General features: G+C 47.6%; 1 protein-coding gene across 2 annotated transcripts in view; it reads right to left on the reverse strand.

Annotated features, from left to right (window-relative positions):
• The window catches only part of SLC35A3 (solute carrier family 35 member A3), a 92,388-nt gene that overhangs the window by 21,153 nt on the left and 57,668 nt on the right, over positions 1 to 13,567 (reverse strand). For both annotated transcript variants that reach the window (XM_088481492.1, XM_088481483.1), the window contains exons 4-5: positions 10,372 to 10,494; positions 3,276 to 3,447 (exon numbers count right to left, since the gene is read on the reverse strand). In XM_088481492.1, the coding sequence (XP_088337618.1) occupies positions 3,276 to 3,447; positions 10,372 to 10,494 (295 nt within the window). The remainder of the gene's footprint in view (positions 1 to 3,275; positions 3,448 to 10,371; positions 10,495 to 13,567) is intronic.

Below are 13,567 nucleotides of genomic sequence, written 5' to 3' on the forward strand. Positions count from 1 at the left end.
TGCGGCAGAGGCCCTCCGCGCTACCCTCCCCCTCCGCTAAAGGTACTTTACACGTAGTACGCTGTAGCCGGAGAGGAAAATCACTTTCAGACATGATGGTACTAAGTATGTGACCCCTCTCACCAATTGTATTTTAAAGAGGCGAGAGACCACCCTGCAGCACCGCACCGCAAGGGCTTAGCAGAAAGAACAGGGACAGTAATAAAGCTGACAGTCAGAATAGAAGATACAGGCAGCAACGCTAGCACAGTCACATACAATGCAAAGAAAATCAATTCCTGCACTAACCAGCGCTGATCACTCAACTACGCAGACACAGAGTCTGGTAGGACACAGCGCTGCATACACAGACCTGACCACAGCGGAGGAGAGGTATGCGGGGGGACCCAGACCACGATGCTTCCGTCCAGGCTTCCAGCAGCGTTCACCACGCGTTCAGGAAGATGGCCGCCGAGGAGCAGAGAGGGGGCTGGCCTGGGGGAGGAGCGCTGCCACAGGGCCAGTCGACAGAGTGCAGAGAGGGCTGTGTGCAGCGGGGGAGGCGCTGGCTGTGAGACTGGGAAGGCGCGCTCCCCTGGCATGCATTTAGCCCCCGGGACACCGCAGCGCTACCGCTCTGCTGCGGTCCGCTGTCCCAGGGGGGTAGTGGAAGCGCAGGTTCTTACCTGGCTCCACGCTGCAGCCAGTCCCCAGGGAGCCCCCTGCCTGGGGACTCTGGACCATGTAACACCGGGGACCCACCGCGGGATCCCGCTGCTTACCTTGCTGTCCCCCTTGATTCCGGCCATGGTCCGGAACATCTGGGGTCACCGCTAGCTGTGACCCCAGATGCTCACCAGCATCCCCGAATCGGTACCGGCGTTCTGGTACCGGCGGGGGTGTAGGGAAGACAGCATGGACGTCAGGACTGACTGTCCATGCTGTACATCCAGATGTGCAGCCACAGCTGCATGCAGGAAAACTTCAGGGGCTCTTCTTAGCCCCCACTCCAACAGGTGCATCCGACTCCGGCCGGGCACCAAACTAAACTGAGGTGCCTTGGCTCGGGGGCGGGGTATAGGAGGGGGACCCTAGTGCATCCTGGGAGGCTGAAAGCTTAACTCTATGGTGCCCGATGACTGACGTCACACCTATACCCCAAGGTATCCTGTGGATACCCTATGGACCCTGAAGTAGAAAGTGCTATATATATTGAGTGCTGTACTCACTAACTGTAAGGGTTGTTCCCCAGGTGACCAGTAAGGTACACAGACACAGAGTACTACAAATACTCACAAGCACACAGACCACTCCAGTGCAAGAAAAATGTGGGCAAATATTGCTCAACAAACCAGCCAGATAAGCATGCTGTGCTGAGGCAGGCAGTGTAAGAAAAGGCAGCTCAGCGTTCTAAGGGGGAGGAGAGAGGGGAGGACCCTGCCCTGGAGCTTGCCCACCGCATAAAGAGAGCGCCCCAAGGTTGGGGGAGGGGACAACCGGGAGCGCCCTCCTCCCCTGTCTGGCCGGACCCCAGGGCTAATATCCATTGCCACTAATCAGCGGCACCCTGTTCCATAAAAATGCGCTGGTGGTCAAGTGGGCAGTGCGGGAGCCCCAACTTGCCAGTACCGCCAGTGGTCTCCTGCACCAGCGGTAACGGGCACGATCCCGCGGCTCCTGGCATGCAGAGAGCCACCATACCTTATCCCAGTCTAGCGCCAGCTATGGCTCCAGAGTCAGCAGTCCGCGATCCCAGTCGTCAATGCTGCGGCCCCGGCTCTGGAGCGGCAATGGGGGCATCCTATAGGACACCTCTCACTGCCCACTCGAGATGAAAATAAACTACTGTTGAAATAAAATAAAATAACAGAAATCACGGGGGGACCAACTAAAATAGCATCCCCCTCTAAAAATGGTGCCCTCCTGCCAGCACCAAACTAAAAACTGATGGCCGATGGCTAGGGGCAGGGTATATAGGAGAGGGAGCCTGGGTTTGTGGGTATTTACATTTAATAATTTGATGCCCAGATTCTCCTCTCCAGGCTATACCCAGTGTTCTTCCCTGTGCCCCCTAGAGGAGGAAGAAGAAACAAATGTTTTAAAGGGGATGCGGTCAATACCCTGGCTGCGGGGATTCCGGCACTTATCAGAATCCTAGGGAAGAGGGTTAGAGTTAGGCACTAAGTGGGGAGGGTTAGGTTTAGGGTGCGGGGAGGGGGAGGTTAGGTTTAGACACTAGGGAGGTGGGGGGGGGGTTAGGGTAGGGAGAGGGTTAGAATACTGACCGGCAAGTGTCTGTATTCTAACCCTGTCGGAATGCCGGCGTTGGGAGTCTGACTGCCAGGATCCCAAGCGCAGGCATCCCGTACTCAACCCGTTTTAAAGAGGTGCCATGTACATACAGATGCAACGAGACATCTGGTGCGAGTGAGCTGCCAGGTCACCAAGCGCCTTTTTCGCACAAAAATTGTACTGATGTGATAAACCGCTTCATGAGACTGCATGGACTAGTTTGATATGCGACACTTGTATATCTGTGTGCGTCTGAGTCTGTATACGCAGTACAATGGAACTTGGCATGAAAACAATCCACGGCCGCTGCATCATAGCACTTTGTATATAGATTGAGACCCAGTCTCATACAGATATACAAGTGTCACAAATCAAATTAATCAGTGCAGTCTCACTAAGCAAACTGTCACATCCGATTGTGACCAAGACGCATTTTTGACAAAAAAAGATGCTTGGCGCAAGTCGAGTCGCACGGGACATGGCACACTGAGAAGGGCTTTTTGGAGTGACTTTCCCTCTCCTTTTGGTTTCAGTGGGCTTACAAAGACAGAAACATATATACTATATACTAGAGGTTCACATATTCCACCATTACAGTCCATGTTTTCAGAATATCCATGCTTAAGAACAGGTGACTTAATTAATATTTCAGTTAATTTGATTTAACCATCTGGACTCAAGCATGGATATCCTTAAACCCTGGACTGTAATGACAGAGTTTGGGAACCTCTGCTATATGCCAAGACTATTAACATTTAGAATGTTTGTTCATTGAATAAAATCTACCATATACTTCCTTCTGGATTCCAGATGATAGGAAACTATCCCTACTTATCTAAACAGGAGTCTGTCTAAGAAAAATAGCAGTTGGGGCATATCTGTGTCTCACTCCACCACATGATGGATACGTTTTTAGTATTGAAGACTCCTGGAAAGCAACAACATAAATTGGTATAAGATTGCTGTTTAATGTGGGATAATGCACAGTTTTGCTGGCTACGCACCGAGCTGTATATTTCTAATCCACACAGACTGTTTTGTTTCTTTAAGAATCTTTTCAAAGTAGACACCGGCAAAACCACTGGAGAAGCAGGCAGTGAGGACAGCCATTAAACCCACAAAACGAGAGCCTACGGATACTTCCTTAGAGGGTGAACTGGGGGAATCCGTGGGCCACTATAAAAGGAGAGAAAAGCAAGGTTCACTAAATTTATGTATTGTATTCTTACAATGTAAAGAGAGGATTTGATTGTCTTTTGCTGGTGCACTCAGGTAAAAATGTAACCTTTATTATTATAATTAAAATAGACAATTTAGGCAACAGTTAGTGAAATATTAAAAATAGAATTAATGTTTATAAAAAATGAAAATGTGTTTTAAAAACAGAAGTTCAATACTGTACATTCCACCACTAGTTATTAATATGGATATAGAATTGTATATATATGTGTCTCATTCACTTAATTATGTTTCACCGAGTTGAACAAATATTGGTTCCAAACTCTCCTGACATTGGACAGCGTTTTATTCCATGTATCTCTGGGTTAATAAATTATGTATTTTATTCTATATACTGTATAAGTATCTCTTGTTAGAATTCTCATAAGGACATTGTATCCATTCTACAGTTCACTTGTGCTTTGAGGATTCTAATCTTCCTTCAATATAATAACACTATAGAGTCATCCCTAAGTGGATCCTCATTGCGATTTTCCGCTTAGGTAGATGCTATATTTTCTACATCATATGTAAATCCGCATGTGATCATATATTAATAGTAGGGCATGCAGTGTTGATTAAATTCAAGCCAAAATTTGTATACTGATCATAGGAAAAAATTCCATTCATGTAAGAAATCTATTTATTGATGACCTCAAGGACTCGCTTATCCCTAAGTGACCTGAATTCTGTGTTAATTACAAGTCATTCAATATATTAGCACCCACTCTGTTTGTCATAATGATGTGTAATTGTATCTTCACAAAAGTGGAACAGTATCCTTTAAATAACATACTAAGTTCTAGCAAAAAATATGCTATCGCATAACAAATAGGCAGGGCCGGCTCCAGGGGTAGCCGCGCCCTGTGCCTACTTTTGTATCTCGCGCCTCCTAGTTGCGCGGCTTTGGAAATGGGTGTGTGGCCTAATTACCACAGGCCACACCTTTAAGTGACGTTACATGGGAGCGTGTCCGCATGGCATGCCTCCCGTGTAACATCAGGCTGGGGGAGAGCAGAGCACTCTGTCACTAGTTGGGTATGCGCACAGCATCCATTCAGCTAGTCCAGGGTCCGGCACCGCCGTGGCGGTAGGGGTGCCCAACCTCCCGTTTTGATCACCCGCGGGACACTTCGGCCCACGGGTGGAACAGTGGGACAGTGCTGTCCCGCTGAAATCGGGATGTTGTGTGGACGGGTGCGTCCTCTATGGGGTCGTGCCCCTCTTCAACCACACTGGTCGAACCACCCAAGAGCCGGCCCTGCAAATAGGGAGCTGTGAAATAGGGATGCAATCAGGAAGCTGGCTGACGTAAGCCCGACAGCCGGCTTCCCGACTGCTTTATCCCGGCGAGGGTTAAATGACAGGCGTCTAAATCTAGACGCCTGTAATTTTTCCGATGCCGGGAGACCAGCGCCCGGCATCCTGATCGAAGGGATGCCAGGCGCCACGAGCGGACAGCCTCGGGGTTTAGGTTTAGGGCTCCCGGGGGGGACTTAGGGTTAGGCACCCCCCCAGGAGGGTTAGGCTAGGGGGAGGGAGGGTTAGGCACCCCCGGGGGGAGGTTAAGGTTGGGCACCACCCCGGGGGACTTAGGTTTAGGCAGCGGCAGTGGCGTCACACGGTGGGTGCGGGCCGCATCGGGTGTCACCCTCCAAGGGGGTGACACCAAAATCCGCACACTCCCCCACCGTCACATACAGTAGCTGCTGCAAGGTCACTGCTGCCTGTGCACTCCCCCACCCTCTTCCGCGGCCGCCGCCCATCCTGGCCGCTATGCTTAAAAGTGTTTTGTTTTGTTTTTTTAAAGGCGCGCGGCGTGTGACGTCATGGCGTCAAACTGCGCCGCCGCTGCGGTGGAAGAGGAGTCAGCTGCCCGCCTGCCGCCACCGTTTGTATAAGAGAGGAGCCTGCTGCCCGCCCACCTTCCCACTGGCTGCTGCTGTCGGAAGTTCGGCGCCCACCGCCGCTGCTGGAATGGAGGAGCTAGTCAAGAAGAGGTAAGGGAAGCAAAAGGGCTGGCTGGCTGGGGACAGGGGAGGGGGAACTGGCTTGCTGGCTGGGGACAGGGGAGGGGGAACTGGCTGGCTGGGGACAGGGGAGGGGGAGCTGGCTGGCTGGCGACAGGGGAGGGGGAACTGGCTGGGGGCAGGGGAGGGGGAACTGGCTTGCTGGCTGGGGACAGGGGAGGGGGAACTGGCTGGCTGGGGACAAGGAAGGGGGAGCTGGCTGGCTGGGGACAGGGGAGGGAGAACTGGCTGGGGACAGGGGAGGGGGAACTGGCTTGCTGGCTGGGGACAGGGGAGGGGGAACTGGCTGGCTGGGGACAGGGGAGGGGGAGCTGGCTGCGGACAGAAGAGGGGGAGCTGGCTGGGGACACAAGTTGGGGTGGTTGGCAGTCTGGGAACATAGAATGGAGGGCTGGCCGGCTGTGGACACAAAAGGTGGGACTGGCTGTCTGGAAACACAACAGGAGGGGCAGACTGGGGACACAGAAGGGAGGACTGGTTGGCTGTCTGGGAACAGAAAAGGGGGGACAGGCTGTCTGGGAACAGAGAAGGGGGGACAGGCTGTCTGGCTGTCTGGGAACAGAGAAGGGGGGGGGACAGGCTGTCTGGGAAAAGAGAAGGGGGGGGACAGGCTGTCTGGGAAAAGAGAAGGGGGGACAGGCTGTCTGGGAAAAGAGAAGGGGGGACAGGCTGTCTGGGAAAAGAGAAGGGGGGACAGGCTGTCTGGGAAAAGAGAAGGGGGGACAGGCTGTCTGGGAAAAGAGAAGGGGGGACAGGCTGTCTGGGAAAAGAGAAGGGGGGACAGGCTGTCTGGGAACAGAGAAGGGGAGACAGGCTGTCTGGGATCACAAAAGGAGGTAGGCTGTCTGAGGACTGTTGTTATGCGGCTATGCTGCCATCATAGTTAGTGCCTGCTGTATCTCGCCGATGCGGAGCTACAGGTCCCGTGAGATGATGATGTCATCATCTTGTGAGTCCCTCTCTCTCTCTGCTCATGCCCGCCGGCATTCTGGGAGGAGAACTGCAGTGTGAGTACTGGACTGCGTGACTGGTAAGGGGGAGGGAGCGTGGAGCTGTGCACCTTGGATCTGATTTTTTAATTTTTTTTGGGTGGAGGGTGGGGTGTCACCACGAGTTATAGCACCGGGTGACACCAACCCTAGTGACGCCCCTGGGCAGCGGGGAAGGTGGGGGGGGTTAGGTTTAGGCACAGGGGGGGAGGTTAGGGTAAGGCACCCCTAAGGAGGGTTAGGGGGGTTAGGTTAGTAAGTACTCACCTACGGACGGACGAACGGGATTTCCAGCACTGTCGGGCTGCCGCTGCCGGGATCTCTTCATTTGTCTGCCTGCCGCTGCCGGGATTCGAACTCCCGGCCATGCGGCCAGCGGTATTTCATACCGCTCCCGTGAAATAATATAATACACACTAGAATTCTACCTTCATATAAATTGTTATGTCTATATATTATATCCTGCACTCTATATTACACTGTACACCAACTCGATTCATCAAAATTGATAAGACAGATTGAGAGCGCATATATCCTGCACTTTATAATGTGCTGTGTGTCTGCTCTGTCAGGGTAAAACACGCAGATCTAGTACACATATACTGTAGCCTAATTCAATAGTCCACTGTGTGAATACTTCATTTAAGGTGGATTGAGTGCATATACTGTATATCTTCCACTTTATAGTACAATGTATGTCTGCTCTGTCTGACATGGTTAATCAAGCAGGACAAGTGCACATATACCCTGCATTTAATAGTCCACTATGTGGTTACTTTGTGTCACAAACCGTGCAAGAGACCCAAGTCTCAGACCCCTACATCTTTCGATGCGGCTGTGCCATCGCTACCCGCTGAGCCGTCGGTCTGTTGTTCCGGTGATCTCCCATGCGGTGCCTCCGCCTGAGGATTGTCTGCAGCATCCCGGATGTTGCCTGTGTCCCTCTGCTGCAGATCCCTGCGTGCATGGCGCGCCAGTATGCAAGTTTTCTGGAACATGGCCGCGGCCATCTTGGGCCAGGTCAGGTGATATTCGTGCATCCAGTCAGCAGCCGTCTCAAGTTGCTTCAGCCAATCCACTTCAGCCTGATGGTATTAAAGACCTTCCTGTAACACATGCTGGTTGCCAGTGCAATAATGTCCATTGCTGCTGCATGACTTATGTTCCTGAGCTCCCGGTGTGAAACCTATACTTCCGAGCTAATAACTAGGCTGATTCTCACTTAATACCCATGTTCCTGAGTTTCCTGTATGTTACCAGTGCTACTCCAGTCCGGAGTCATATTCCAAGTGCTTCAAAGTTCATTCCAAGTTACTCCAGTCCGGAGTCATATTCCAAGCTCTGCAAGTTCATTCCACGTTACTCCAGTCCGGAGTCAAATTCCAAGTTCTACAAGGTCATTCCACGTTACTCCAGTCCGAAGTCATATTCCAAGTTCTACAAGTTCAATCCTCGTTGCTCCAGTCCGGTGTCAAATTCTATTCTTCAAGTTCATTCAGTTCCAAGTCTACAGTTTCTTTGTACAGTTCCTTTCCAAGTCCAGTGACTATTCAGAGACTATTGTTTTACAGATTTATTCAGTATCTTCTAGTTGCGTTATCTCTGCACAGAGGACTATATTATAACATCTTATATCAGTCTCCTCTATTACTGTATGAGCAGAAACTACATTAAACCATCCAGTTTCAAACTACCTGTTGGTTCAGGTGTCTGTCTTACAACCCAGTTCAGGTACACAACCCCAAGTTCCCCAGTCCGTGACAGTTTGTTTAGTCAGAGTTAATGTGGCAGGTCTAGTGTGTATATATCTTGCTATTTCTATTACACTGTGTGACTATTCCGTCCATCAGAATTATAAGGCAGATCAAATACACATATATCATGCTGCTGTGATTTATATAGCACAGGATAGATGTATACTGGATCCAGGGGCTGGCTGGCAACTTTCAGCCTGAGGGGCAGACACAAGCAAGTGGCCCAGTTTTTCTACTAGCAAATGCAATGTAAAATTTGGCGTGACATGGTTTCCGTAATGTGCGTGTGGTTTAAATAGCAAATTAAGTATATGAGAGTAAAATTGTTATGGTAAAGAGCTATAAATAAAGACCATCTATTGTGTGTGTCTCCTGGAGGCTGGGTTGAGCAGCTGTGCCCGGCCCTTTGTTCCACCTTCCTCTAAAACTCTGTCCCACAGTGTGTGTGTCTGACCCGGACAAAGTGGGGTGCAATTCATCGATCACAAAACGAACATTTCACAATTAACAAAACGGGCAGGGCGTAGTTTCCTGCTAAAAGTACCTAGTGGGAACATTAATATATACATACAGACACATTAAGTACACACACATGCAGGGGAATTCAATTCAAAGCGATGTTGAATAGCCCTGGGAGGGAGCTCCCGAAGCTATTCAACGCAACGTTTGGTCGGGCTAAAGGGATGCGAGGAGAAATGAGGATGCGAGGAGAAATCATGAAATCCTACACAAGTGCCGGCTGGCACTTGAATGCTGGTTCTCGCGATTAAATACCTAAGTTAGGTGGCGAGAACCGGCATGCTCCGACGTAACAGCACGCTGAAGTGAACAGCTCCGCGAGCTCCCTCCCGGTCCTATTCAGCATCGCATTGAATTGAATTCCGTCCATGGACATTATAAAGTACAAAACAACAGATAGATAGATATGAGATAGATAGATAGATATGAGAGATAGATAAATAGATATGAGATAGATAAATAGACACACTGTATATAAGCCCCACCCTCCACTTACCTGGTTTCTACAAGTGTAGAGAAGACAGGAAGCATGTTCTCCTGCATTCTTTAGTACTCCTCACCTCTGCCCTCACTGTCTCTCTCCTCCCTGGGGGCCATAAAGCTTCTTATTCATCTCCGCTTCCCTGACAGTCTCCCCGATAAGCCCCGCCCCCTTTTTCCACTTTCCAGCCTCTATGTTTCCTGGGAATGGAAACCTGGCTCCTCATTGGTCGACAGCGGCCATTTCTTTGTAGCTCAGTATGGGGGCAGCCATTTTTATTAGCCTTTTGTAACTTAGATCTCACTCGCAGCGTAGCTGGTCAGCCCCTGTCAGAGCTGAAGCATAGTCAGCCTGACATGACAGTACTCTCTCCCACAGCCAGGCGGCCATCAAATATTAACAATGTACCGGCCCGGGGGGCAGATGGCACCCGCTCCCCAGCCCAGTCCGCCACTGACTGGATCTACCCTACTAATTCTGAGAAACGGAGCAGTCACACAGAGCAATAATATGCGTGATTCATACATATTATTATACTGTGTGACTGCTACATTTCTCAGAATTAGTAGGGTACATTAAGTACACATCTATCCTGTGCTATATAAATCACAGTGTATTTACTCCCTCTGTCAGGTTAAACTATTTCAGTCAAGTGCACAGCTATCCTCCATTTATATCACAATGCAACTGCTTCACATTTATAAATCACAGTGTAGATAAGGCAGATCATGTTCACATATATCTTGCATTTAATACTGCACTGTATGTCTGCTCCTTCTGTCTGAGTTAATAGGCAGATCGAGTGCACTGCATACAAATGTACTGTATTACAATCATATTGCCCACATTCACTATCCCTCAAAGGTTGTGGCAATGAATTGGCTGCCGCTGGCATTAATTGTAATACACATAATTTAATTCACAAGGCACCGTACGGTTGGTACTAGCCAATGTACTGTATTCTTATTTTTCATTGTTAAATACCAGCAATCAGGAATGTGTCCAGAGGAGAGTAGTTTTTACAAATTAAGCCCCCTACACACTGGACATCGACATAAATACTTCTTAACACAAAATACACTATAAGAAATCTAGTGTTTTGAATTTACCTGAACAAGCGTTACGCCGGCCATAAGGATTACCAAAGAAAGCCACTGAAACCTTGTCAGTTTTTTTTGCAGCATTGAGACGGAGAATAGAGCAGTAGTGAGGATTTTGAGTTGATATGTTACCTAGAAAACAATAATTGGGGTCAGGCAGACATGGCCATGGTATAGGCTCTATATAATAAAATATGTCCAGGCCCAAGAAGTGTTAGGTCAGTATCATATTATTCATACATATGCAGTGATCATTATGGTAGGGTTTCAGATCTGAACATTTCAACTTTCTTTCTAATAGAATATGGTAAATCAAGTGTAAAACAAATTGCGATCCATGCTAAATAGGGCAGCCAGGGACCAAGTGATTATCACAGATCACCAAAGTAACATGCAATAAGAAAATTGTGTTCCCAAGCGCTCCTAATTGGAATTACTCATCTACCCCTATATGTCAAGCATATAGGGGTACGATGATTACAACTTTGCTCTATAGGGGGGAGCATAGTAATACCCCTATATGCTTGACAGTGTGCCTTTCCCAAAAGGTTACTAATGGTGCGCATCCATTTACACGTTTTTTTTAAATTTCAATAAATGTTGAAGGTTTTACGCTATGCTGGTACTCCTCTTTTGTTTTGCATGAACATACACTGAGAATTCTGCATGCATAAGAAGTGGCCCAGTGTGAAGGAGAAATACTAGAGGATTTGGAGTGACTATTGGATATCTGGACTCAGCATTTGTATATAACGCAACATTGTGACTATTGGATATCTGGACTCAGCGTTTGTACATATACGCAATATTGCAACTGAATAAGAGAATTACCTAGACTTATTTATAATCTATGTGACTTTGAGCAACAATTCTTTTACTCGTAGATGAGTAATTCCCATTAGGAGCGCTTGGGAACACATTTGTTTCTTAATTGCCTGCTTTCTAATAGATTTGTGTAAAATAGATAAACCTTTGTTCAATGTTACACCGATATACATGACCAAACGACAGAACGATATGTGCAACGACACGGCCGATGCGGACGTCATCCTGGACCCTCCCCTCCTCCATTTTGTGTTTTGATAGTCGTGTTTGTGATGCCAGCAGAGCACAGGCAGACAGGAGAGGTAGGTGTTGGTTGAAGCAAACTTTACAAACTGTTTATTGTTGCTGCCCACCAATGTTTATGCAGACATAAAAGCATTTCTCCTGCTGCTGAGGACCAATGTACTGACCAATGCTGAGCACCAATGTACTTATTCATTAAAGGTTTATGTGGACATTTAAATGCATTTCTCCTTCGGCTAACCACTGATCACCTATTCAATAGTCCCCAATGCTGAGCACCAATGAACTTATTATTTAAATGTTTATGTAGACATTTAAATGCATTTCTCCTACTGCTGACCACTGACCACCTATAATATAGACCGCACTGCTGACCACTGACCACCTATAATATAGACCGCACTGCTGACCACTGACCACCTATAATATAGACCGCACTGCTGACCACTGACCACCTATAATATAGACCGCACTGCTGACCACTGACCACCTATAATATAGACCGCACTGCTGAGCACCAATAGCTAATGTTTTACGATAATGACCACGTATAGTTAAGGCAATGGCCGCCAACCTATGCTAATGCTACTGACCAATGATGTTATGCTAATGGATTTGTATTTCACTTTTTAATATTTGTATATAAAAAACACATGCTACGTAAAACTATGCTTTTAGTGCAGATGAATGTCCATAGTGACACATTGTACTTTTCTATTATACAGTTGGATTTTTCGCAGTATTCAGCAAGAATTAAATATCAAAGAATAAGGCAAATTCTTTGGTAAGTTATCAATGAATGCTACTACTATACACTAATATGTTTTACACTACTGTCCACCTATAGTTAGGTCCATGACCAACTACCAATGATAATGCTGCTGTCCAGATATATTATCCATGTTAAGTTATGTATATTAAAGTGTATGAGGGTTTGTTTTTTAAATTTAGAGCACTATTGAACTATGGGGCTCATTCAGCAAGGATTGCAGATGCAATCGCGCACACAGTTCTGCTGCAAAACTATGCTAATAATTGCAATCACAAAGTACTCGCACGGACAACATGTAGACGCCCACTTCTCCTCTCGCACATCCGTAATACCTTGTAATCCAGCCAAAACATTGGTTATATCGAAGTACATCAAAGCCACTCATACATTTAAGTCAGGTCTGTCCCTACCACTAAATTGCAAACTTTCCTGCACGCAGTGAGAGCTCATTCTGCGTATGCCATCACAGTGGCTAATTTATGCACGCCCCTATAATGGCGTTCAAACGCACTGGCACACCTGCGTTTCTCTGACCACCACCCGTCACCACCCCCAAATGGTACTGCCTGTCAATCACTGTGCGATGGGTCTGCTTACTCACTGATATCGCAGTCCTGATCGCAGTGAGGCATTCGCGCACTGCAATGCATGCACAGTACACAACAATTGACAGTCTGTGTACGCTTTAGCAGTTGCGATCCTTGCTGAACGAGGCCCTATGATCTGGCCCTGTCTTATAATTTTTTGTTAAAAAAAAATAATTTTTTAATAAAAGTAGCTTAAACTGTATATAAAAAGAAACCAAACTATGAAATGCAATAAAAACAACAACATTAAAACCATTCAACACAATTAAATTTATTGTAATTTTGGTTCCAGGGCCCTGATGCTGTACTCGCTCCCACTCTGCTGTCAGCGGACTGTACCCAGTCTGTTAGCGGTCTGTTAGTGGTCTGGGCTCCAACTTTTTCAAGTCCATTGTGGACGAAACATGTTGGAGCCCAGACCACTACACAAGCCACCTTTCATCAATAGAGCCAGAGGCCAGAAAGATTGCCGGAGGCACATCGGAGATCGCTGCATGCTGAGCTGCAACCCCCGCTAACAGACTGGGTACAGTCCGCTGACAGCAGAGTGGGAGAGAGTACAGCATCAAGCAGCACATGTTCACCAGCAACAAAGGACAAACGCCGCTTTTAGGGTAAGATAGGGACAGTTACCCGTTTGCACTGCACCAAAGCAGCGGGCACCTATCATTCCCACAAAAGGAGTGTAAACATTTATGCTTAAATATCACTGGTACTTTATCAATTTCATTTAATTTTGCACTAGCCACATTTCGTTTTTGTTGTTTGATTTTATTTT

The sequence above is a fragment of the Taudactylus pleione genome, unplaced genomic scaffold (genome assembly GCF_031769625.1).
Source record: "Taudactylus pleione unplaced genomic scaffold, aTauple2 ptg000017l, whole genome shotgun sequence".
NCBI lineage: Eukaryota > Metazoa > Chordata > Amphibia > Anura > Myobatrachidae > Taudactylus > Taudactylus pleione.